Raw genomic sequence first — 27748 nt, 5'->3', positions numbered from 1 at the left:
TACCTACTGTGAAGCATGGGGGTGGAAACATCATGCTATGGGGCTGTTTTTCTGCCAAGGGGACAGGACGACTGATCCGTGTTAAGGACAGAATGAATGGGGCCATGTATCGTGAGATTTTGAGCCAAAACCTCCTTCCATCAGTGAGAACTTTGAAGATGAAACGAGGCTGGGTCTTCCAACATGACAATGATCCAAAACACACCGTCCGGGCAACAAAGGAGTGGCTCCGTAAGAAGCATTTGAAAGTCCTGGAGTGGCCTAGCCAGTCTCCAGACCTCAACCCCATAGAAAATCTGTGGCGGGAGTTGAAAGTCCGTGTTGCTCGGCGACATCCCCAAAACATCACTGCTCTCGAGAAGATCTGCATGGAGGAATGGGCCAAAATACCAGCTACTGTGTGTGCGAAACCTGGTAAAGACCTATAGTAAACGTTTGACCTCTGTTATTGCCAACAAAGGTTATGTTACAAAGTATTGAGTTGTATTTTTGTTATTGACCAAATACTTATTTTCCACCCTGATTTACAAATAAATTCTTTACAAATCCTACCATGTGGATTCATGGATTTTTTTTTCACATTCTGTCTCTCACAGTTGAAGTGTACCTCTGGTGCAAATTACTGACCTCTGTCATCATTTTAGGTGGGGGAACTTGCACAATTGGTGGCTGACTAAATACTTTTTTGCCCCACTGTATCTGAATGCTCTGTATGGTTACAGTGCTCTGTAAGGAGTCAGTGAAACATTGTTAGATTACATGTGTATTTATCCAATGGGAATCTCCTTTAAAATGTAATGAGGTTCTGCTGTCCATGTCCCTTTCTGGAAAAGTGCTGGGCCTTTCATGCTGTTTACACACACACACGCATGCACGCGCAAAGGCACATACACTTTCAGTATGTGAGTACATCATGTAATGCTAACTAAAAGTCAGCTGAGCAGTAAAAGCAGGATAACTGGACCTGGTTAATGGTTTAATAACCCCTCTATGTTTTTCCAGCATATCTTGGGACCCCACTACACTGAGGTGGCACAGTAGTGCACTGGTTAGCAACCCTGTGATGGACTGGCCTCAGTCTAGGTTGCACCCTGCATTCAGCCTTATGACAGCTGGGACAGGTTAAAGAGGTTTCATTTTGTTTGTGCAGCACTCTCACACACATTGTTCTAATTTGCATGCGCATCAGACTGAGAACCAAAATAAGTGAAACAACCACAGGTTAACAACAGCCTAGTTGAGTGAATGTTACCAACATGTACATAGTATATGCACTAAAAGGGACTGAATCCTTATTCAAGCACTAGATCATTTTTACTTGATTTAAAAAGCTATGCAGATTGAATCAGCGTCAAGACATGAATCTAAAGAAACAGTGTGCTCTTTCCACATCATCTCATCATATTTACATTGTTGACATTTGGGAATGACTTTATATTTTAAATCTAAAAATGTCTGGAATGAAAACTCAAAGTCCTGAGAACCACAGACTCTGTGCATTTATATGCATATGAGCTATTACTATATAAACAAATGGTACACCAATAAATTCAAATAGAAAAACCAACCTTGATGGTGTTCCAAGTCAGATTTCAGGTTCAAACAAGTCAATGGTAATCTGCACATTTCTCGCTGTCACATCCTATCTTGTCCAATAAGTAATCTCTAGCTTTATTATGATACTGAGACAAGCAAATCACTGCAGTAAATCATCAGCTTTAGTTGAACTACTAACTCATTCAGACATTGGCCAGATCCAGCTAACAAACAGGGTGTCTTTCACACTGTGTTTGTTCCCTACATGATCCAAACAGTGGTGCAGTCCTGGCCAATGATAACAAAAGATTCCAGTCACACCATCTCCTCTGACATTCATGGTTTCAAATCTACACTAGCGCTATGGCCCTGTGCCTCAAACTCGATTACCACAGAGGCGAATGGAAGGCTGTCACACCACACCTATTGTCTGATGCCGTCTGACCTCTCCCTCCCAGACCATTCTAGAAAAATGCCCCCCCCCACACACACACACCCCTACACCTAAGTGGGCACTATTATTCACTGCTTGGAGATTCCAAGCTAAACCAAAACTGGGACTTATCTAAACCTGAGCTTTTTATTATGTAGAGATAAAAACAAAAAAAAAAATCTGATAGTGAAAGCATGTACACAGAGTGAGTAATATCTGGACCAGTCCCCAATCCTGCTACATAATGGTGAGTCATAATTTGAGATTATATTGAAAATGCATGCTCTGCCATTAGAACGCAAAGTAAAACCAAATGCAAATCAAATGTTCACCAAGTCAGTGTCTGACCACATGATTGTATGTGCCAATCACTGCTCTTCCCCGTACCATGCAGCTTTAGGTTTACGGGACTAGTCTGGACGTGTAACACCATGTTAAAGGACAGATACAGAAAACAATTCAGATGTCTGGTACAGCCGAAGGTGAACAACTTGTCTGCCATAGAGGATCAGCCAACAAAACCATTTTTGACACTTAAAAATAAAAATGAGTAATCATAAAAAGTAATCATGATTTCAATCCTGTTCAAAATAATCATAATTATTTTGGCCATAATCATACAGTCCCAGTGTAGTGATCTTTATTTCGAGCATGATATATCAGACTGGTACAACATTCGCATCACTGTCAATGTCAGTGACCAGCTCCTCTCTCCCCTTACTCTTAAACAAAACCCCCAATACTTGGATTCCTCCACCTGGGGCACCAGTTCCCAAACTGGAATAGGAAATCCACCTTTTTCTGAGTGACAACTGTGGCTTCGCACGTTGAGGTGCTTCTAGTCCACGAAACACATGTAGTGATTACATGTGTTTTAATAAGTTGCCCATCTATTAAACGTGATCTAAGGAAGGAATGGTGGTGAACCAGCAACTGGGTCATGGGTGATCAAGGCTTACTGACGCACATCAGCAGCAAAGAATGGTCCGATTCAATGGACGAGCTAGCGTCGCTCATACTGCAGCAAAAGGGGACCAAAACAATAATATCAGGATCACCTGCCTAATAAGCTTGATAGATGTTATTTTCACAGTATTTAGGATACTTAAGCAATGCTGTGTTTAAAATTTCCACTGACTGATCATCTTTTACTTCCTGCTGAATAAGATTTCTTGACTCACTACATATAAAAATTGCTGTGTTTATTGAAAGTGGTCCCTTGGTCATGTCATTCCTTTCATGCTGGAGATGCATGAAAGGAATGTCAAATCTAGACAGACTGGCAGATCACTCACTCACTCACTCTCACACACACACACACACACACACACACACACACGAGAGGAGGAAAAACACTTGTGTCAAGCTTGCTCCTCTGTCTCTGCACCCAGACTCTACCAGTTATCAAGCAAAACAAACACCTGAAAGAAAGAACTGCAACTTTTAAAATTCCTAATGATTAGATAAATAAGAAATAAACTGACATGTTTTTATAAATATAATCACATCTGTTTTGCTTGACTATGAGATGAAGAAAGCATTGCTCTCCATTTCCAGCAATGACTTGATGCTTTCTATTGTAACCTAGTTTCTTCTATTTGCAACATTACCATTTCATAGTTTCTTCTCCCACACCCTGTGCACTCTTCATATATTTTTCTTTCATGGCTAAATCTATTCCTTCCTCACATTACTGTCTGTGTGAGAAGGAAACTGGAGGGGGTGGGGGTGTTGTACATCCTGCAAGGGCAGGGTCAGGAAAAGACTAGTGCAGTTTCTGGATTTACTGAGTCACAGGAATAACCCAACACATTTACAGTGCAGCCATGTTCGCTTGTTTCCAGGAAAGAAAAAGAACCCGTTTGAGACAATGAACTGAAGGCCTGATAACAAAAACGACAAAGTGAAAAAGAAAAAGATTTTTTATGCTTCTCATTCATATAGTGAGACTTCTCGGTTGAAACAAGTCTTACCTTGATCCTTTTCATAATCTCATTAAAACAGATGTGGTCATAGCTCAAACAGAAACAGATATCAACAATGTTAAAAGTAGTGACTGATGTTTATCCTGAAGATAAACATAGAAATCTCATAAAGAAGAATTCAAACACTACCTATACCTTCCATAGTCAAGGCCTCTTTACAAGTAGGATTTTCACCAAACCAGTGCTGCTAATACACACATAATCCTTAAATGGAATTTCTTCTGAATTTACTTTTCATGTATTGCAAAAATGGGTTAAAACCAAGGTTAGCAAAGATCAGAACCCCCGTTAGCATTAAACAACTTACGTAACCAGAAGACTACACAATTGTCATGTGACTTGCCACTATGGTGACCAACAAAACTGAGCAGAAACTTGTTGCAGATTAAAGAAGTTTGCCTTCCAACATGTGATTCACTTTGTGAAAGGATTAAACACAGACCATTATTTTACCTCAATCCAAACAAAGTCTGAAAATAAATATCAGTCTTAAATTAATATGACAACACTTTTACCTGGAATCTAGCTTCAAACAGAAGGTCTGAAATAAGTCACATAAAAATTAAGACAGAACTCTGTTTATTAATAAAAGCAGGACACTTAGGATATAAGATGATGCATCCAAGTAGAGGGGACTATTAGACAAAAAAAAAAAAAACAACCCACCACATCAGAGGCTAAGTTCTCTTGTCCTACCTTAAACTATTTTTAATATGTACTACCCACAACATACCAGGAACATAACATAACTATGTTCGGCGAGTCACTATGAAAAACTGATAACAGAAACAAAACACACCTCAAACTTGAGTAACAGTCTTATCATTGTTACACACTATCAAGTCTCATCACTGATGAGAAAAGGAGACATTATGAACAATAACAATAAAAACAAACTTTAAAATGAAAAAGTTGTAAATTGACAATATGTAAAAAAACAAAAAGGTCAGATGTGCTCTTGTATGTTTCAAATATGTTTAAAAGCAATGCCGATGTCTTCATCAGTTATTCAAACAGGAGAGCGGGCCCTCATCACGTACAAAAATATCTTTTAAAAAAAAAAAAAAAAAAAAAAGTGTATCTGAAGCTCAACTGAGGATCAGCCTGTGTTAAACAAATGCAATATTGTTCTTCCAAACTACATCGGCAGAGACACATCAACACAGAAAAGTTTGTACTCGACTCCCTTGTAGCCACACCTGAATCGATAAACTCTGACGAGGTCTATTTAACTTTAGTGGAAATTTTTTAAAGAGTACTGTGGAATTTGTCCTCTGTAACTGAGGAAGGAAATCACAAGTTTCATTGTTTTGCACATACATAACAGCAAGCACTGTTAGTAGACAGACTTGAAAAATATGAACTATAAAAATAACTTAAATTTGGTATTTTGGGGTCAAATTCTCTGGCCATCACCTAATAAGTTACAGGCCTGTTAACGTGCAACTGGGAATTCATTCTGACAAACATAAGCAGTTAATGATTAGAGAGATAAGCTAGTCTCTGTGAGGGCATTACACTTGTCCATACCTCCATATCCACTGTACATGGTAGCTGCGGTGGTTGATGTCGACACTTTCTCGTAAAGGGTCCACCCAACTCCAGAAACAGCTATTCAGCCCTCTATCTTTGTGGCTTCTTCTGTGGTATACTTTTTAATCTATTCAACGCCTTCACTCGTTTTGGTATCCGTTTCCCCTCACTTTCTCGTTCACACTGTGTCAGTCTGTTTGCCTTTATCTTTCCCCATTTTCACTCAGTTGTTAATCCTTCGTCCGCGCTCTGATCCCCGTTCTTTCCATCTCCACTTCAGCGATAAGAGGAGGGGGAGGAGAAGTGGGGACAAAACAGGAAAAAGCAAAGCAGTCCTCCCTTCACTTCATCCGTGCTGACATCAGTGTTTCCTGCCCCTCCTCCCTGCTGGACATGTTTCTCTTCAATAGTCAGCACATTTTTGCCCTTTTAATAAATTGCATTTCAAATATTTGAAAATATTCTAGAAACAAAGTAAAAACCTGTTACTTCAGCCTTGTGAACTTCATTGGAAAAATACTATATTGCATGCTGAATGTGTCAACATATTCACTTTTGCCATTCATAGTGAAATTGTTGCTTAAAATAATATCTTCCTCAAGTTGATTAAAATGAGAAAGTCTCATCTTTAATCTCTAATCCAGTGTGTGAATGTGTGTGTGAATGGGTGGATGACTGGATGTGTAAAGCGCTTTGGGGTTCTTAGGGACCAGTAAAGCGCTATACAAATACAGACCATTTACCATCTTTAATCTTGTGTTAACTAATGTGCTCCAAAAAGCTGGTCAGCAGAGTTAGTGTAACGTTTTTTATTTTACATTAGATTTCTTTGTTTTTAAATCACTTTCAGTTTTATTTCAGTTAATTTTTTCGGCCCACTTTTTGCAGCTATAACAGCCTCAACTCTTCTTGGAAAGCTTTCCACAGTTTAGGGTTGTCTTTATTGGAATTTATGGCCATTCTTCCATAAACACTTCTGTGAGGTCAGACACTGATGTTGGACAAGAAGGCCTGGCTCACAGTCTCTACTCTAATTAATCAATCCCAAAGGTGTTCTGTCGGGTTGAGGTCAGGACTTTGGTGTGGAAGAACTGGACTGGCCTGCACAAACTCTCTCATTCATGTCTTTATGGACTGTGCACAGTCATGTTGGAACAGGAAATGGATATCCCCAAACTGTTCCCACAAAGTTGGGAGCATGAAATTGTGTAAAACGTCTTGGTATGCTGAAGCATTAAGAGTTCCAAAACAGCCCTACACCATAATCCCCCCTACACCAAACTTTACACTTAGCATGATGCAGTCAGACAAGTATAGTTCTCATGGCGACCGTCAATGCCAAACTTATCCAGAAAACGTCTGGATGCAGCTCAATCATCCAGGTAAGTAAATACCGAAAGGTTGATCCTGTACATCTGGACGAAGCACTTTCAGTGGTAGGAACATTTCGTCACATCCATGTAGTGTACTCTGTTAAGTGCCAGGAGGATTGCCATGATTTATACATCGGGGAAACCAAACGACCCCTGGCAAAGCGGATGGCACAACACAGAATAGCTAACTCGTCAAGCCAGGACTCTGCAGTCTATTTACACCTACAGGCCAGTGGCCACTCTTTCAATGATGAGGATGTACACATCCTGGACAGGGAGGAAAAAGGGAAAGACCATCTCTGAATCGAGGAGGCCTAATTTTACATCTTTCACCATCTTACAATGCTGTGATTGCAGCCATTCCCCAACTCTCTGTGAATGGTACTCATGGCCATTGATCAAGGGTCTTTAATCAATGGGCTTTGATCAATCGTTGTTGATCAGTGGTCATGACAATTTGCAGATTAATGATCAAGGAACTGACCTCACAGCCCATTGTTCATTCAGTGGGCTGGTTTCAGTCATTGTGCAAACTGTATTGTACATCGTAGTGTTTATAAGATTGGTGAAACCTGCACTCAGCTGAGACTGAAGAAGTCACTTGGATCAGTGACGAAACGCTTCTCCCACTGAAAACGCTACATACAGATGAACACAATCAACCTTTGGGGGTTGTCCAGAGAACACGTCTTTGCATTGCATTTGGTGATTAAGGTTTGGGTACAGCTGCTCGGCCATGGAAACCCACTGAATGCCACATGACATATGCAGGTCTGTAGACACAGACTCTACAGAAAGTTGGAAACCTCTGTGCACTATGCATCTCAGCATCTACTGACCGCACTCTGATTTTAGGTGGCCTTCCACTTCATAGTTAGCTGTCATTATAATGATTAACAAGAAGACAATACTTTAACAAGAATTAACTTACCAAACAATAAACAGCTGGTGTTATAGAATTTACCAAAGTTTAGATGGTAACAATTTTTTCTTTACTGCATTAGCTTTTTATATATTTTTCAACTTAGAATATTATCTGCTTTCACTTAAAGTAACCGAGCTATATAGTGATATTAGAGGTTACCACTAGATGGCAGTAGAGTCTTTGGTAGTCGATCCACCATAAACTGCTGATTGTATTTACCACTGTTATATTGTAAATGTAAGATCTGATCTTTTATTTGCAGATATTTCCACCAGTGACTGCAATAAATTCACACCCTGAAAATAAACATCACACTGCCAAGTATTACAAGGTTAATCAGAAATAAGAAAACATTTATTCCTCCTGCCACTGATATCATAAGTTTGACAAGTTACTGTGTCCATAACACAAAGAGTGCCCAATGTATTATTGTCTACATCAGGAAGTCACTTAATTCAGTGATACAGTAGCCACTGTCAAGGGAAAGTGGAAAAATCCTTCAGAATAAGAGTATTTTGAGCTGTGAGCTGATCTGAGCTTTGAGACATGGCAAATTATTTTGTGGAATGAGCAATAATTTCCAAAAAAGCACAGCACCGACAGAAGTTACAGAGTTGCAGAATATTATATATAATATTCTGCAACTCTGTAACTTCTGTCGGTGCTGTGCTTTTTTGGAAATCGAATTTCCCAGAGGAACCCACCCGAGGGATTAATAAAGTTCTATCTTATCTTAGGAAATTCTTTTCTGTTAGCCACTAAGCTAATATCGAATGTTCAGAAAGACTATTTTTGCATTGAATTGGTTTTAACAGCTTTAACAAGAGAATGTTTTACTCAACTAAAAACCGTTTGAAACAGTACCAAACACCACACCTGACAAGTAATCTGTTCATACATTTATCAGTGTTCTAAAACGGGATTTAAAATACTGATTAACAACGAGTTGAATTGAACAATGTGATTTGAATCAGGAGACAGAAAGACGATCTCAAGGCTGAACTGACAGCCACTGAAACAGAACAGTCTGCAAATTGCTAGTTTACCACAGTGGAATTAATTTGCAATATTTGCATTGTTCCAGTGCTGTGACTGTGTACTGTGACTGTGTCTTATGGTAATGCAGAGTTGAGCAGGGATGGATTCTAAACCTCCCCCTTCTGGTCTGTTCAAAATGACTTCATCTTGTTACTTTTCAGCAGTATTTCAAAATTGGGACGCTGCCCTGAACTTTTCTACATATTACCCAATTAAGGTTACTGTCAGAATGCAAATTTGATATTAACCTGTCTTTAATGACCCAGCTCCCTAGCAGAAAGCCTGTGTGATGCCAGACTACACCCATGTGAGAACAGTGCAGGTTAAATCACACTGAGCAGGTGAGTGTCATGTGCTCCGTCTCCTGCGCACCATCTAGCAGCGTCCTCAGCTAAACCAAACAGAATGTTTGCGTAGTGAGAACATCCAAAGTGGGCTCTCTCTTGTTGTGTGATATGGGTGAGAAATAGGACTGCTGTAAAGACACTTGGTCCTGTTCTTGTACTTCTAAGATTATCCAGAGTTTAAACAACTTTAGGAAAAAACATTTCAGACACCAAATTAGTCTTTCCTGTTTGTTGTTTGTTAAATTATCAGTTTTATAACTTGCTAGTCTAATGGTAAAGACAGATACTACTGTAATCTGCACATTTCAGGTCCCAGTGTTGTTGCAAGCCATATCATTTCTTTTTTGCGTATTTGTGTAGAATGGCCATCATATGAACACCTAATTGTCAATGAAACAGGTTCTCTTCCTGAATGTAACCTAAAATGTAATATGTAGTTTTACATGGTGACACAAACAAATATGTATTACTAAGTTAGCATGAGTCAAGCTCAAAAAACAAAAACAAAAAACAAAAACAGGAAGTCTCTGCTTAGTTAATAACACTCAGTGCTAATTTATTATACAGGCATTCTTTAATGAAAACTAGAACTCTCCAGCCAAACTCACTAGTTTTTCCCCCACTGCATTTGGATCATGTGTAGTCCTGCTTGTATGTTATTTATTTTGATGATGTCGTTTGTTTTTCCCTGCAGCTATAAGAGATACTTTTCATGGCATCTAAAGTAGTGGTTATGCATGACACACTAGACAATGCAGTCAATCAGCCAAGCATGCAAACTATGTGTAGCTGCTGGGAGCCAGAACAGAGCTACATGGAGGGATTATTGATGGATGGAAGTACATTGTTCTTCCACAGTTTTCTGCAATCTGCCTCTATGAGCTCTGAATCACACAGAATTCTGAGATGATGGTAAATTGTTACAAACAATATGGTTATTGGAACACACTGAAATCTGTGGGTTTTTTTTAGAAGGTTTAGACAGGCCATTCCACTCATTTACTGTTAGTTAAAGTTGATCTGATATTTGGAGATTACACGATTAGAAGCAGGAGACTTGTTTTAGACCCAACATGATTTTACCTTAATTACTTAAAAGCACATATACATCAAACTGAAAGCAAAGTCTACCACAGTCCTCGAAACATAAGTCAAATGTTTCCATACCCTCCTTAACTGTGGAAGCAACAGTTCACCACAAAATGCATGAACACAAGACCATGAAGTAGAACGAGAAGTGAAGGAGTGATGAATTCTCATAGTCTTTAAATATTTTGTTTCACTTCACTATAAAAAAAAAAAAAAAAAAAAAAAAGTTCTTTCCATGTAATGACTTTGGCTTCTCTCTGCAGCAGAGTGAAAACAAACACCATCACCACCAAGACTAGCTTACATGTTGCTGATGCTTACTGTCACCAGTTAGGAGTAAGTGCAACATGTAAATGAAGGTCTGCAAGTTGTGCACAGGCTCTTCAAAGGACATGCACACAACCATATCACTCTCTTTAGATATTAGTTCAGTTTCAGGGGAAAGTAACACTTTATCAGTAACTACTTTGATACAGATGCTCTCCTCGTCTCAATCCAAACATTATCTTGTGCAACTATCATGCACAGTTTAGATTTACTCACACAGGCCCAAACCCTGTAATATACCGTGCTGTACTGCGCAATAGAACAAATAAATGTAACCAGTCTAGTGAACCAGAATGAGCTTGATACTGAGCTGACAGACTGTTCGTACTTCACTAAGCACTGTGTGTGTGTGTGTGTGTGTGTGTGTGTGTGTGTGTGTGGACCCCTGTGAAGTGGGGACTTTCTGGTTAATCCCCAGCTGGCAAATAAGCAGCTTAACTATCACTGGAGTGCTTCAAGCTAATGAATAGCTTGTAACCAGTCTAATATTGTTCAGAGTCCCACAAGACTGATCATAAACTGTAAATTAACTGTACATAAACTGACAGCAACTGTGGATAGGTGTGTGACACTACCTGATTGGGCTAGTGAACAGGCTGTACATGCGGAGAAACTGTCACTGGGTTAACCCTTCGTGTAAAACTGAAGGTTAAGCTGCTGCACGGGCAGGTAGAGATACACGACACAGCTGATGCTGAGCAGATAGTTTAATCTGTGACAACAACCTGCTCATAATACCTCAGACCAAGACAGAGAACTCAAATCAGCAAGTGTACCTCCCACCCCCACATCACTGTGCTGTATACCTTGCATAGTAACTCACTAAAATAGTCATTATCCTGAATCCTAATTAGTGCTGTTTGGATAGATACATGCTTGTAGTGTAAGAGTTTTGAGAGCTCAATAAGCGTAGCGACATGTAATGCTAATACTACAACATCTTTTTATTTTAGGAGGCTAATTTGGGTGACTAAATTAGCTGACCCTTTTGGCAGCCAGTTTGGTGTCTGAAGGATAAATGTCAATGCCTTTGAGGAAAAAAGGTCCCCCTCTGCAGCCCTGTATCCCCCACGTATCTTAAATAATGCATTAACAATTACCAACTTAAATCAGGTGTCCATTTTGTTGATGGCAATTTTTAGAAGCTAATTTATGAAGACATCTGCTGATAAGGAATGACAGTTTTTCCAATCAAGGAAGTTACTAGGCTACCTATACCCATACAGCACAAAGAAAACCACTGGGGCAGACAACCAGTGAACTGAACAACAGCTGTACTTCACATGGCTCTGCTGCTTCCTTTACTACCACCAGCAATGACTCTACCCTTTCCCCCCCTCAGTGCAATCTATGAAACTGACCACTCAACATCTCATGGGCTTGATGGCATCAGCCTCAAGACCATGAGCCTCAGGGAGTGGATTGTGGAATCATTTACATGCTGTAAAGAGTTTACTCCCAGCTAGATAGTAATAGCTACCTGCCAGACTGCAGTATGTGAGCTTGAGCAGTGCTCCATCATATTTGGTGATGTGCAGTACAGCTTCATGGGGGATTGCGCTGTATCAATGCCAATTATAGAAATACTGAATATATGCAGTGGTTAGATTTAGAACTGACAGGGCTGAACATTTACATCGACACCACACAGAACTAGACAACCAATATGGAATTTGAATACAAGTAGATGAGCAAAACCATTTACCAAGGAAGTTGAGTTCCTCAATCTTGTGCAGCAAAATGTTAGAAATTTTCTGATGTCACCAGCAGACTAAGACTGATCAGGCTGGTTTTGTGGTTGGCTGTAACCCAGTGACCTTTGAAGCTGTGGTGGAGAGCAGGTTACTGAAAAAACTGTTACTAACCACTACTTACTGAACAGGCATGTAGACAAGGTCAAGATGATCTGCTCAAGTACAAACCAAACAGAATAGTAAAAGAGCTGAATCTATGTCACAAATAATCAAAGCAGTTCTAAAGAGGAAAAAAGGGGGTTCAGCCACTTACTATTAAGGTTTAACTAATGAAGGGTGTGTGAATGACAGAGCCAATTTTCACAATATCTCTCTATAGGTGCTATTGATATGAAATTCTCACCAGATGTTGGTAACCACCCATTCAGTCCACATGTGCAGAGAAATCAAACCATAGATGCCCATAACTTAAGTTATGTGCAATAATGAGAATTGACAAAGGCAAAAGTATTGAGTACACATGAAGAAACGGAGGTGCAAAAAAAAAAAGGCTGAAATCTAAAAGCAGCCTTAATATCAGCTGGTTCTTTCCCAACTGATAGCCTATATAAAAGTGTTTAATTAACAATGCACCTATCTCAGGATGGGTAAAACTACTGAGCTCTCTTAATAATTACATTTTACTTGCTGTATTTCTACACTTGTTCTATAAATAAATATGGAATTACTATTAAGTCAGTGGTGGGAAATTTCTCATTTTTTGGCATCTCTTGGCAATTGTTTCTGTAACACTGTCACTCGAGTTTTATCTGTGGCCATTTTGTCTTTGATCTTGATCAAACTCCTAATGCATTGGTGTCTATGGCTACAGTAGCCCAAAGATTAGCATAACATGCTAACATGCATTCAGTATCAGTAGCCTTTTGTGAAGCCTATCAAAATATGGATGGAATGAGTTCTGACTTTATCCTGACCAGGTTTCATATTTCTATTACTTTTGTGATAATGCTTATCATTTAATGGGCCAGCACTATGTATAGCTCTACTTTAGTTTTAAACCAAAGCCTGTCTTTCATTTGCCTTATCTTAGAGTAAGATAACACACCTAGGGACCAAATAATTTTAAAAGCTTTGCTCTACAAACTACACAAAGTCAGCTCACACACACCCACACAAAGTTGAATAAACTGTTGTGTGCTCCAACACTAAAATAATTAATTGCTTTCACAAAGGTACAAAAGCACATTCCACTTAGGGATGCATACACAGTGCATACTGTACATACTGCATTTATCTCCAAATTAGCTCCTACACTTTTAGTGTTGCACCCAAGAGGCCTAGTAGACAATCCCTTTGACTGCAAGTCAAAATAAAATTCTCAACTGCGTAATGTGAATGAGGAAACTGTATGTTAACAAGAATTGGCACGGCAGGTATGATCAACAGGAAAGACTGCAAGACGAGATGAGCAGGGCTTTGCGCGTTTTCCCGGTGAATTCCAGCTCGCTTCAGGGTAAAACTTAATGCAGGGAAAAAGATAAGCATCACAGAGCATGAGCATTATTATAAAATGATGATTAGAATGAGAGAAGGGGAAAGACCTTACAACATCCAAATTTGTACTTAATTCAACACTTCCTGTAAAAACTCTTCAGGATTTCAATAGGAACAAGAAAAGTCCTGAAAATAGCAGCAACCAAACACTCCCACCCACCTAATTATGGAAGAAGACAGTGGGTCAGCAAAGGCATAAACAGCTGTGCCAGACAGTGTAATGAATGAGTATAGCACAAGCTCGCTTACCGCGTGAGTCACAGTCTAAAAAACTCAGACGCACACTGTAACAGTCAGAGGTCATGGAATAGGATTTCTTAGCTTTGATAATGAGAGTGACTCCATTCTGGCAACAATTCCACCAGTGTTTTCATGTGGCTGTTGTGTTTTAGTTAGTTTGTTTGTTTGTTTTTACATTAGTAGGACACCTGCAAATTTCTGTTTCCGTCCTTTGTCCACAAACTGAAGTATAATGACGTAGAAGAGCAGTTTTGGTGACTTACTTGCTGATAAAATGTGAAAGTATCATTCAAGACAAAGCTAAATGTCAACGAAAGGCTGCAAATTTGCTAGAATGTTATAAATGCATGGATACAAAGTAGTCGTTACACAACCCAGCACAAGTGTAAACAGGGCTGTGGGATATGGTGACAATATTAAAACATCTATTGTTTCATATTATGCTCTATTATTTATTTCATGTTGTTGCAAAACAATATTTTCATTGCAGTAAGCAGTGTTTTAGATAAAGGTTTGCAATGGTCACCACAGAACAAGGACCAGCCAAAACTAATCAAGGAGCCTCTTCCTAAACAAGGGGCCATCTCTGTAGCATGTTATGGAAAGTCCGACACAGAGCAGAAGACTATTGTGCAAATTATGCAGCAACCTGGTACTACACACACTGACAGAACTAATCTATTTCACCACCTAAGCAAGACTTATGTGAAAGTATAGAGAGATTAAGAAAGGGGGGAGAAAAAAAAAAAAAAAAAAAAAAAAAAAGAGTCATCAGGTGCTCAAAATAAACCTCAGACTCAGAGGTCAGAACTGCCTTTTCCCAGTAGCACACCATATAATAAAGACTCACAAAGCTAACAGCAGCCATTACAACTTCTATCTAGATATCTATCTATCTAGATATATCTATATCTATGGTTTTGTGGATCGTTTAAAACACTCGATTCCAGTGGCCTAGCCAAAAACACTTCACACAAGTCGAGTTGCCTCGTTTATGTTATGAGAAATCCGCAATGTAGCATAACACGCTGTAACAACAGATATGTGGATGAGCTGAACAACACATTCCTGTATGAGTTTAACTGTGCACTTCAGAGACTGGATGCTCTGCAGTTGATGCTTGCAGACAGGCTAGTTTCCTGACTACCACAAAGGAGCAGTAATGATAGGTGGAGGCCTCAGGGAAACGCTTGCATGACTGAGTTGGGTCATCTACTGTGTGTTACCTACCATTATCCCATAGTAAGTCGCATTTTTATTTCATTTTTGATTATTTAATTTAAATATAAATAACAATAACACTTTTGATGTGGTGATTATATAAACTATTCACTGACTTTGCAGAAATTGCACTATATCGTGATAGGTATTTGGATAAGAAATTACTTATGACTCACAACTGATTTTGGTCATATTGCACAGCCCTAATCGTCAACAGAGGATCCAATTTGCCTTTATGGTCCATTGGCACTCAGGCATTTTCTGCATTACTAACTGTTAAGTTAACTGCTTGTCTATCTTCCAAGCATCTTTAGTCTCACCCATAAAAATCAGCAAGTTTTGTTGAAAGCGACACATTTCTTCTGAGATGAACATGATGAACACAATACCGCCTAGCTTCATCTTTCCTCCTCTGAAAGAAAGACGGTACTAGATTTATTCTCTTCACTGGACTTCATACAGTTAATTTCATGATCTTCTGATGGTGTGGTCACTTTAAGTGTCTAACCCTCAATTTTATCATGTACAGAAACCCCAATCATAGTCATGATTTGACACAAAGGAAAGCCACCATTCTTTAAAATAATAGGTAGTAACCCATCTAACACATCAGTTCTAGTCTAGTGTGTAAAATTGGTCACTAATGTGACCGAACACTAGCCTCAGTTTGATTTTGATATTGCCATTGTGGGCTATACATTTATTTCCAAACAGATAACTTTCAGGAGCATAACAAATGAGACTGTTCCCATCTTTAGAACATCTCAAGAATCAAAGTTATTAACTTTCAGTACAACTTTATGCGTTCATGTAAGTCTCCACAGCAATTGTAATGCATACATGCAGAAACATACACTCTCAGTGTAGGGGCCTGCCTCTGTTACATAAGACATATTTCTGGGTTATAGTGTTGGGCTCAGTGTCTACAGCCATTTAAAACATGTGGAGGCTTGTCACAGCCTCATTGCCCCATAATTAAACATGTTTGGAAATGCTCACTCACTACTCACCAATTTGTTCCAACATTTAACACACTAGACAGGTGCAGTTCACTTACTGGAGACAAAACTAAAGACAGGAAGACCTGCAAACAACTGCACAAGCTGCAGTAAAGGCCTGGTAAGGCTGCACAGTTGGAAACCAATTCTTTGGGTATAATTCAAGGTGCATATTCTATCTCACTCTGAGTTTCTACTTTGAGACTAAAGCCCTATTAACTGAACACTCTTCTTATTTTTGGTTCTGGGTCTAATGAACAGTTAACATTCAACAAGCCTCTAACGAAGCAAACTATCATGACACAAAGATGAGCAGTAAGTAAAAAAAAAATATATATATATATATAAAATCTCCCTACTTGTAAACCTAATACCAGTGAGTGCTTTAACACAAGAGCTAAACACATTTTGGTCTTTTCCGAACTGGCTGTCAGCCAAACTCTCATTTTAAATGTAGGTTTTGCTATAATGCCCTATAATTAGTGCAGAGATTCTCACAAGTGACATCACACCGAAACTACAGTCACAATGTTGAAAATTAGTGATAATGAATACATGTTAAATGAAAGGAGAATGAGCTGAGGTAGTGCCATGACCACACACTGCACTGTATCCGTTTCATGCACCTTGCTAGCTTAGGCCTGCATATTAGCCAAATTAGGTATTCACATAGTGACAGTCCAGCAACTGCACAATGGACTTACTGTTCAATGCACCCTGTGAGAGCAACACAGGCACGGTGTGTTTGTGGTTTCACTGTAGCATTCCCACAGCCAGCCTGAAAAAGTCTGTTTTCCTATTACTACAATATGGGGTCCATGACCTTCTGCCTTGGAATCAAATAGTGCGTTTGTTTTGGCAGGCTGCATCCTACTACAGTTGTGGATGCATTTCACAGTTATGCCAAGAATGCTGTCATTGCAACTAGTGTCACGTGATAACATCAGGCCAACACTGAACCTTCCAGATCTCCAATCAGTCACAAGGCTAACAGAGAAACAGACAACTATTCATGTATGCAGAAGTATTAATATATTGTGTTTAATAAAAAGCAAAGGTACATCTATAAGACTGCACAGTATCTCAGCATACTGAAGTCCACAATTACTTTATAGTTAAGTGTTTTACTACTACTTCCAATTTCAAGAGTTTGATTCTTTGTTTTTAAGTATTTTCGACAAAAAGAAGAGCTTAAAACAGCAATTTCAGTTTTCTAAGAAAATGCTTAGGCTAAGTACACCCAGTTATCAGTTACATCCAGACAAACTTCCACTAGATACATATTTTGTTAGCAGAAACAGACAGAATCAGCTTTCCTCACCTACAGTGCAATGATTCACAAGTATGAAGTAAAAAAAAAAAAAAAAAGCAAACTAAAATGTAAGAAATCTGTCCTCTTCTCATTCTTTCCAAAGTCTCCCTCACAGCAGCCTTGTTCTCTTCACCTCACTTCCCTCCATCACAGACAGACCCTCTATTAGCCTCTTTAACCTGCTAACAGTCTCACACTGCATTCAACCTTTGAGACGCTGAAGCGCCTCATCAAGGCACAGCATAATAACTGTAAATAATTATCTTGATATTTGTTAAAGTTTAAATAAGTTTCAAAACTTGCACTTATGAAACCAGCACTAAAATGACAGTACCTATGCTGAGTAGACCGAATTAAAGCTCAAATACACTAGATTAAAGTGGGTTTTTAATATGTGCAATGAAGTGAGACTAAGAGCCCTTTATCATTAGTACTCCTTTAGATCAGAGTCATGTAAGGAAGTCTAATGATCTTGTAGATAAAATGGTGTGATTTATTAACACATGAAAACATTTCTGAGCATGTCCATGGGTATACTGGCGCACATGCTCGTAGAAAAATTACATTTTTGGGTTGTTTCTATTTTAAATTAAAAAGCAGTGGCATTTTTAAATGCCCTGTTTACATCATGTGATCCAACATACAATAAAGCTTAATGCTACTTGATGTTAGTGCTGCTGAGCTTTATGCTTAAATTTCTATCAAAACAAATGACTGCTTGGAGCAACTTTTAGTTGCCACTATATGAGCTCACCTTGTGCCAAAAATGAAGTTAATTTCATGGTGTTAACTTGTGCGAGGTAATTATGGTAGCTTTGCATCTAAACATTAGTATTTAACAACTGCTTATAGATAAATTTGTTGGCTGTACACAGCTCACCTCTCTTCAGATAGAATCTTCCTGAAAACTGACTTCCCCAGTTGCTTTCTTCTCTCACTGTCCCTTCCTATTCTTTGAATTTGCCTTCTTGTAGAAAGACGTGACTTACAGGGAATATGAGCAGTAGTCTAGATACAGTAGAATACAGTAAATTGGCTGTGCCGTAAAGGCCACCCCAATGCTGGACGAAACCATGTTACTTGATTTGTAAGGGGTGAAGGGGGCATCAGATATTCTCCAGTATTCATGGGTATCAAAGTTCAATTGCCCAACCAATTTATTCAAGAAATTTATTTAAGGTAACATTTACTTAGAAGTTAAAAACTAACACAAAAAACTTTTCATTCTAGGTTTGCCAGAGCCCCGTCCGCCTTTGGGGCCCTGGATACTCTGTCCCAATCTTCCCCCATTATTTGGATATGTGAATCTGTTTTCAAAGAAAATCACTGTGCTCAATTCCCACGTTTTCCCATTTACAATCTTTTAGCTCTTTTGCGATAAAACACTGGCATTAGGATAACCTACAGGGGATTAAAAACGTGCCATACATTTTAATTTTGACGGAATTTAGCTATTTTTAACGTCAATAATACATTTTCGTTTCGCATAATGTGCTGCTACAAGCAACCAAACGCGGCTAGATTTGTCTTGAAGCTGCTTGGCACTTAAAGTAGAAATACTAAAGATTTGACAGATTTTTCGACACGGTTTGGCACACCGGCTTCAGCACAGCGGAGTGACAGCAGAGTAATGCAGCAGGAGAGGCGGTTACAACAGAAGAGGTACTTTGCTAAGGTAGGTTCTCTACAACAAACCTAGAGAAGATAACCAGCATGGGGAAAAGGCTAGATAAACTTGAAAATTTACAATTTAGTAACAAAAAAAAAACGTACATATTGACCGCGGTGTCCTTCTCCTTGTACAGCTGATGCAAATCTTCTTTATTCAGAAAAGAAAACGGGTCGACTATTCCGAGCGCACTTGTCACAGTTCACCAGTCTTGTTAACACTGACCTCCTAGTTAGAAAAGAAAGAAGAAAAAAAACTACCGTGGTTCAGTGAACAGCATTCCTCAAGCAGTCGGTCAGTCAGTACTTAACAGCGTCAACGCTCCGCGTTTAGCGCGAGCACTTCCTGTAAACTAAACGCTTTCAAATTAACGCCTAATCGCCACAGCTAATTGGTTCATGCGCTCGTGCCTGTCCTACTACCAGTGCAAACAATGCCAACTCACGTCTGACTGCTCGGCTGTGGTTTGGGATAATATTTTTTTTATAACGCCCAATATCCTGATAGAGCTTCTAACTTCTAAGGGCGACTAGGTGGGACATACTTGATACCTGTGAGATCTTTGGCAGTCTTCCCTTTGTCCAGTTCTTTGCTTAGCAAAATTTGTAAAAAAAAAAAAAATCAGATCCCTAAAGTATGGCACAGACAATACTTGTGTTTTAACATAATTCACTTATACTAAAAACTATGAGACTCAGAGTGGTTATGGTTTGATGTAAGTGACATGCTGAGCTCAACAAGACCATATTGTGAAACGTTTTTTTTTCTTGAAATTGATGATCGGGTATATCAAAATATACCATATAATATACCACATTCCTTTGAATGCTAGACGTTCCAAATTTCAAAACACGATCGGTAAGTAAGTTGCTGCATACTACCCTCTTCTTGCATGTACTGTACTGCTCTGTCTAAATGCACACAGAAATTAAACAGGTATTTATTACAGCAGCGTCCATGTCACGATTCATATTCCGCCTTCAAATACCCAACAACTGCTTAAGGCATGTCAGACTATAAGTATCATATTCACACAAAGACACTCAAAGCTCAGACAGTACTGTTTCATTGCTGTTTTAGTATAAAGACTGAATACATGGAATCACTTTAACAATGATGGCCTGAACACCAGAAAAAAACTGCTTTTTATTTTAAAAAACAAAACAGAAGGATAATAATAAAGAATAATATCATCTAAGTATTCGTCTAAATTGCAGATATACTCAGTGGCTGCGTAAACACACTTACACACTATGATGCCAGCTGATACAATGTTTTTAGGCTGTTTGCAAAGCTGCCAGAAGATGGCAGCCAAGGATCACGGAGATCACAATTGAGGCACAGTCGACACTGTTTTTTTTATTCATTTTTGTTTTGTTTTTTATAGATGACAGTTTTATTTAAAATGTATTTTTTCAGACATAAAACTCTACATTAAATGCAGAGGACTATGAAATACTACTTGCACTTTACTGTCAGTAGTTTTTGTTGCTGCTGTCTTTTATTCACAATCTTTTGTTATTTTGTAAACACACAAAATAATAGCACATATTTTACCATGTATCTCGTAGTAGTGCATACAAACTGTAACTGATTTCTGTAATTTGAACAGTATACTGTAATATCTACAGTAAGATACTATAACACGTGTACTTTAATTTACTGTAAATGGCAAGGAACTGTGGGAAAACATTGGCTCATTACAGTAATTCTTCACTATTGTAATTACATATTACAGTAATAAAATTCATCAACTGCATTAGCAGCACCTGGCTGCTACTTTTTTTTTTTTTAATAAATTTTATTTTCAGTCACAGCAGCATGTTAATAACAAAACATTGAACATACAGTAGTTTGCTGTTCAGTATTTACAATACCCCAAAAGATAACAGAAATAGAGAAGGAAAACAAACAAACAAACCAAAGAAACCCCTACAAAACAACAAAAAACAAACAAACAAATATAAAAATAAAATGTATAAGGGACATTCAGTGTACAGTTAACTATGATAGTGATATAGAGATATGGCATCTGGTGATGACAAGGTGGTCATTTTAAATGTTTCCATGTACATCAGGAATGGCTGCCATGCCTTAAGAAATTTGGTGGTTGAACCTGCCAATGTATATCTCATCTTTTCTAAATGTAAAAACCTCATGAGCTCTGCAAGCCACTGTTCATGTGTGGGAGGAGCTTCCTGCTTCCATCTTAAAAGTATAAGGCGCCTTGCGATAAGTGAAGCAAAGGCAATAGAATTCGAATAGCATTTTGGCAAAGTGATGTCTTGAGGTATCACCCCAAAGATAGCCGTTAGAGCAGAAGGATCATATTTAACGTTATACATCTCTGACAGAGTGTTAAATATAGACACCCAATAGTTATGAAGATTGGGGCATGTCCAAAAGGTATGAAGGAGCGAACCTGTTTCTGCTTTACATCTGTTACACAGAGGGTCAGCTCCTGGATAGAACTTGGCTAACTTTTCCTTGGAGATATGTAATCGGTGTAGGACCTTGAATTGAAGGAGCCCATGCCTGGCACATATCGAAGAAGAGTGTACCCTCTGGAGAAAAGATTGCCAGAGCTCATCTGTTATAGTCATCCCAAGGTCTCGCTCCCACTGTGCTTTAAGGATGAAGAGAGAAGGAGATTGAAGATCTAATAATATAGCACAGATTTCTTTAATCGCCCCTCTCTTATGAACGTTTATATTAATAATTTTATCCAAAGAAGTTTCCTCAGGTAGTTCCGGAAATGAAGGAAATCGACTCTTTACAAAGTGGCAAATTTGTAGATAGCGGAAAAAATGTTGCCGAGGAACATTAAACTGCTTCAGGAGCTGCGTGAATGAGGCAAAAATCCCATCTACAAAAAGGTCTTTGATATTTCTAAGGCCATTACTTTCCCATATTTTAAAGGCAGAATCCATCCTGGAGGGTGGGAACATATGATTTGAGCAGATAGGTGCTTTAATTGACATTAAGTGTAACCCCAACCTTTTCCTACATTGCACCCAGATTCTGAGCGAGTCAGACAACAAAGGGTTACGTTTATAGGTGTATAGTTCTAATGGGAGAGCTGAACTCAACAAAGCCGATAGGCAAATTTTGCCACAATTGGATGACTCAATTTGGAGCCAAGCTGGAGTCTCTGTAGTAAAATTACTCATCCAGTACAGCATATTTCGAATATTTGCTGCCCAATAATAAGACTGAAAGTTTGGCAAGGCTAATCCACCCATTGGCCTAGTCCTCTGCATGAAATCTTTACGAATTCGTGGACTTTTGCCATTCCAAATAAATGCAGAGATTATATTATACAGTGACAAACAACCACATCTATAGCCTTATCATAATTTTTGATTATATAATACTATTTTAAAACACTATGATGCCCCCTCACACAAAGGATAAATGTACATATGTTTTGTTACTTCCACTATGCAGGAAGTTTGGGTTTTATTTTTATTTCTAAATCAGCTAAAGACCCCACCTCAAATAATGTCCTTATAGTTATGTTGAGATGTCAATTATCCCACTCTGTTAACTGTATGTAATTAAGTCTCTGCACTGTTATATGTGTGTATGGATGCAGGCCAGTGTGTAATTAATATCCTCATATAGATAGAACTGTCCGCCTGTAATTACTGGATAGCTAGGCAAATCAACCTTTTGAAGAAAGAGTAAGGATGGGGGACTTGGAGAGGCAAGTGAATATTTAACCTTAGAAGCATTAAAGACTATTAAATCCCTGCATATCCTTTAAGCCAATAGTCAGACTATTTGTGTAAATGGAACACAATTTTTTAATACATTTTTTTAAAGAAAAGAATAAAACTTAAAAGAAGTTTAATGATTTAGCTTATAAGTTTTGATAAAAACAAACAAAACAAACACAAAATTGCCAGCTGTGGAGGGAGCCGGGCCCGGGAAGGAAGTAGCAGCTTCTGGAGCTTCATCCAGAACTGCGGAGGGCTGGGTGCTCAAGTCGTGGCGGGGCGATAACGGCGTGAACGTCACACACTACTGAAAACATAGGTGTGCCTCACATCTCCAGGAAGACTGGGCATGCTCTACTCAAAAATGTGGCTTTTCTTTTTTTATCTGATTTGTAATAAGTCTCAGTATGCCATGTTGAAGAATGTCTCAATTTTAAGAATCTGAGACTCTGGAACCAAACCTGGGGAGGAGCTCAGAGGAGCCTGGTGGCTAGGCCTTAGTCCAGCAGGCCTGGCCTTGTGCAGACCAAAGTGGACACATGAACCCACACTCTTGTAGGCCCACCACCTCCAGGAGGCACCGTATGGGTTGGGTGCAATGTATGGACAATGTCAGAGGCTTTGGATGATGCATGGATCAGCTTTGGTAAAGAGAGAGCTGAGCATAAAAGCAAAGCCTACCCCACCTATGGTCATGAGCTTTGGGTAGTGACTGAAAGAATGAGATTGCAGATACAAGAGGTGGAAATGAGCGTTCTCTGAAGCATTGCTGGCTGCTGGTAGGTAGAAGAGTTAAGTCATTTGAGAGGTGCTCAGAGTAGACCCAGCACATGCCGGAGAGATTATGTTTCTAGAGTGGCCTCAAAAGTCCTTGTTGTTCCCCTGGATAATGGATAGATGGATGGACTCTTCAACATGGCATACAGAGTGCATCTGGAAGATATAGGACAGTGGAGTCTTGCTGCAGGAGCTATAATTGAGGATGCACTGGTGTATCCTTTGGGGGACTGGTTTTATATTCAGTGTATATACGAGGAATGACACACAGCTGGAAAATACAAATCAGGAGAAACAATTTATGATGCTGTTTGCAAAATGTCACCTTACAATGACGCTCCACAGGAAGGATCAGATTTTGTTAAATGCCCATTACCTCAACTCCTCAACACGAGGAGAGGGATTGGGAGGAGGAATTGGGAATGTGAGAAATAAGAAAGGAGAGAGAGATAATATGAGAATAATTAAACACCTCAGCGCTTTACTGAGTTGTCTAATGCAAACATCATTATTTTATTAGTGTTATAGCTCAACACGTTATAGATATCTACCTCAGATATCTTAAGAAAAATAAGTGTGGTTTCCACAATATGTCAAAGACATGCATGGGGCTTGCTTGAAAAAAAATTAACTGGTGCAGTGTGGCAGGCCACTGGCCACAGGTGATTGATAATAATATGCAATGTAAAGTTTCTGGTACAACATACAGGGCTATAGCCAAAAATTAAGTCCTCTTCTCTGTAATATTTTTAAACTGTGCAAAGCAGTTAAATGGGCCACAATATCCTGTCATCCTGCTGATGTTGTAATGTTTATGAATATCATGTTTTTGTCTGGCTCTACTCTTAATTCCTTCTTTATTCCTTCTTTACTTCTTCTTTATTTCCTCTTTATTATTATATTTTCCCCCTTCTTTTTAAAAATTTTTTTTTTTTACAGTTGATATACAAATGTTTATGTGTTACATTTAGAGTCAGTATTTTTTCTAATATGATGTCAATGGACACTGTCTCACTCATTTTAAAATGAGAACCCCTGAGAGCCTATATGTGCTTAATAAAGCTGCTGAATGAATCACTCTGACATCACAAAGAAAAAAAAGCTTCCCCTCATTCAAGATTGGCGACTCCTTCAATTAAAATAATTTTCTCGTTATCATCTCAAACTGAAGGGTTGCCTCTGTCATGAAATGAAAGGGCCAGACATCGTCAGAAGCAATAAGACTAACAGCCAGTCTACAATCTGACATCATGTGCCCTAAGCTGTCTACCTTAAATCAAAATTTGATGTTCTTCTCTTTACTGCAGTGCCCTCAGGGTATATTATCTAATGTTAGAGCTCCCTCAAAATGTCAACATTCTCATTTTGACTAAATCATTGAATAAATCATGGCTTATCTGTGTTTCTGTGATAGTCAAGGAAAATCAGAGTTACTGCTACCACAGACCCACAAACAAGCAGCAAGGGAAGGTAGCTATAAATGGTAAATGGACTGGTTCTTAAATAGCGCTTTTCTACTCTGCACTCAAAGCACTTTGTTTTAAACGTGCTTCATTAACACAAGCATGTTCTATTTCTCTTTCTATGCTTTTTTTCTTAGTGCTTTCTATATAACGTTCACACTCTCTGCTGGATGCATAGGAGAGTAACTTGGGGTTTATATCTTGCCCAATGGTATTTGGTTGCAGACTGGAGCAGACGGGGATCAGACCAACAACCTTTAGTGGTTGACCTGCTCAATCTGCTGAGCCACAGCCACCCCAACTATAAACCCACACAGAACTGTAGTGAAAGTCTTTCAGAGCATCTCAAAGAAAACATAGCATCTGGTGAAGTCCATGGGTTCAGGCAGTCATTGAACTCACAAGATTTTCATCCTATATTAAAAACAACCCTCGTGTTTAAAGTCATATTCATTTGTTCAACAAGTTTTAAGCCTGTAAAAAATGGCTGCAATTTCTAAAGAGTTAATGGTAAATTTTGTTGACCCACTGCACTTGAAGTTGAAAGTTAACGCTTTTTGCTTGTTTGATTTCAAATCCACTGAACAAAAGAAAGGAGAGTTTCTTCTCGATGCTTGTTATGAACCAGATGTTCATAACTCACTCCCAGTGTCGCCACACAGGCTGTTGAAGTCCTAATAACTGGCCTCTCTGCTTTATCTCTCTGCTTTTCTCACTGTCGCAGCCATCACTTTTATTGATTGTATGCTGACAATTGTTAGCCTGTAATTTCTGCTGATTATATTGAACACACATTGTTCTCCAGAAGGTGATCTGATTACAGTGTTTGTTGCTCTGCCTCGCAACAAAGTGCTTCAAAACACTTTTTCAACTCCAAGAAAAGCTCCAGTCTGTCCCGGCAAATAAACACATTTATTGACAACGTAATCACACAGTGTTCTCTTGTTCTCAGTCTGCCATGAGCGGACACACACACACACACACACACACACACACACACACACACACACACACACACACACACACACACACACACACAAAGAGAGAGGGTCACAGGGCAGTAGGGAGTCATAAGGTCCATGATTGGGTGTTCACACAGAAGTGGGCGTCACCGTTTGTCACTCCGCTAAGTATCGACCTAAGGAGACACCTTCACTAATGGGCAGCAGAGCGATGGAAACAGTGTGGCAGACAGCGGAGAGATGGAGACAGACATACTGCAGAGAGAAGGGAGCAGACAACTAAAAAGCATAGAGCAGAGAATGAAATTAGACCTGTGAACATCATGTGCAGTCTGTATATGATGGGATCGTTCACACATTCTTTGCACATGCTACTTTAAAGGTATCACTGTGTTTTAGGCTTTGAAATGCCTTCTGGGAGTAAGGCTGTTAAAGACTGGAAGCTTCTTTGAAGTTTCCTCGTTTGAAAGTTTATTTAGAATTTTTGAACAAGAGGCCCTGAAAACGCAGCATGTTTTTTACTGTATAAATAATGTATCACAGACCTGAGGAGCATTAGTTACATAATAAAATAAAGTACAGTTACAGTAACAAAGAAAAAGGACAGCACTGCACAAAGCAAAACCCACAACTTCACATTACGTTCCCTCAGGACTAAGTGATTTTGCAGGAACACACATACACATACGTAAGATTCAATGTAAACTGAATATTAACTTTGGCTGGTGAGAAAGACAAAACCAAATTGCACCCACCAATCACTCAAAGCAGCCATATTCTTTTAATTTTAAGTCTGTAAATGTGCATACAGTGAGGCAAAAAAGTATTTAGTCAGCCACCGATTGTGCAAGTTCCCCCACCTAAAATGATGACAGAGGTCAGTAATTTGCACCAGAGGTACACTTCAACTGTGAGAGACAGAATGTGAAAAAAAATCCATGAATCCACATGGTAGGATTTGTAAAGAATTTATTCGTAAATCAGGGTGGAAAATAAGTATTTGGTCAATAACAAAAATACAACTCAATACTTTGTAACATAACCTTTGTTGGCAATAACAGAGGTCAAACGTTTACTATAGGTCTTTACCAGGTTTGCACACACAGTAGCTGGTATTTTGGCCCATTCCTCCATGCAGATCTTCTCGAGAGCAGTGATGTTTTGGGGCTGTCGCCGAGCCACACGGACTTTCAACTCCCGCCACAGATCTTCTATGGGGTTGAGGTCTGGAGACTGGCTAGGCCACTCCAGGACTTTCAAATGCTTCTTACGGAGCCACTCCTTTGTTGCCCGGGCGGTGTGTTTTGGATCATTGTCATGTTGGAAGACCCAGCCTCGTTTAATCTTCAAAGTTCTCACTGATGGAAGGAGGTTTTGGCTCAAAATCTCACGATACATGGCCCCATTCATTCTGTCCTTAACACGGATCAGTCGTCCTGTCCCCTTGGCAGAAAAACAGCCCCATAGCATGATGTTTCCACCCCCATGCTTCACAGTAGGTATGGTGTTCTTGGGATGCAACTCAGTATTCTTCTTCCTCCAAACACGACGAG

The 27748-nt window shown here is 39.1% G+C and overlaps 1 protein-coding gene across 5 annotated transcripts in view; it reads right to left on the bottom strand.

Moving 5' to 3' along the window:
* The window catches only part of ripor1 (RHO family interacting cell polarization regulator 1), a 53857-nt gene extending 34240 nt beyond the window's left edge, over window positions 1-19617 (bottom strand). Inside the window, exon 1 of one of the 5 annotated variants that reach the window (XM_086299689.1) lies at window positions 19379-19617. Coding sequence is in view for 4 of the 5 variants with exons in the window: in XM_086299688.1 (XP_086155814.1) it covers window positions 5485-5503 (19 nt within the window). In the remaining variant the exon portion in view is untranslated. Of the gene's footprint in view, window positions 1-5484; window positions 5802-19378 lie in introns of those variants that run through there. The other 4 variants (XM_086299688.1, XM_086299687.1, XM_086299692.1 and 1 more) reach the window with 4 other exon arrangements.
* Window positions 19618-27748: the final 8131 nt, after the last annotated feature.

Source organism: Aulonocara sp. 'chitande type north' Nkhata Bay, linkage group LG7 (genome assembly GCF_057382095.1).
Source record: "Aulonocara sp. 'chitande type north' Nkhata Bay isolate Kocher_YH1m ecotype deep benthic linkage group LG7, A_spYH_male_GT1.1, whole genome shotgun sequence".
NCBI lineage: Eukaryota > Metazoa > Chordata > Actinopteri > Cichliformes > Cichlidae > Aulonocara > Aulonocara sp. 'chitande type north' Nkhata Bay.
This window is presented reverse-complemented; position numbering and strand designations above follow the sequence as displayed.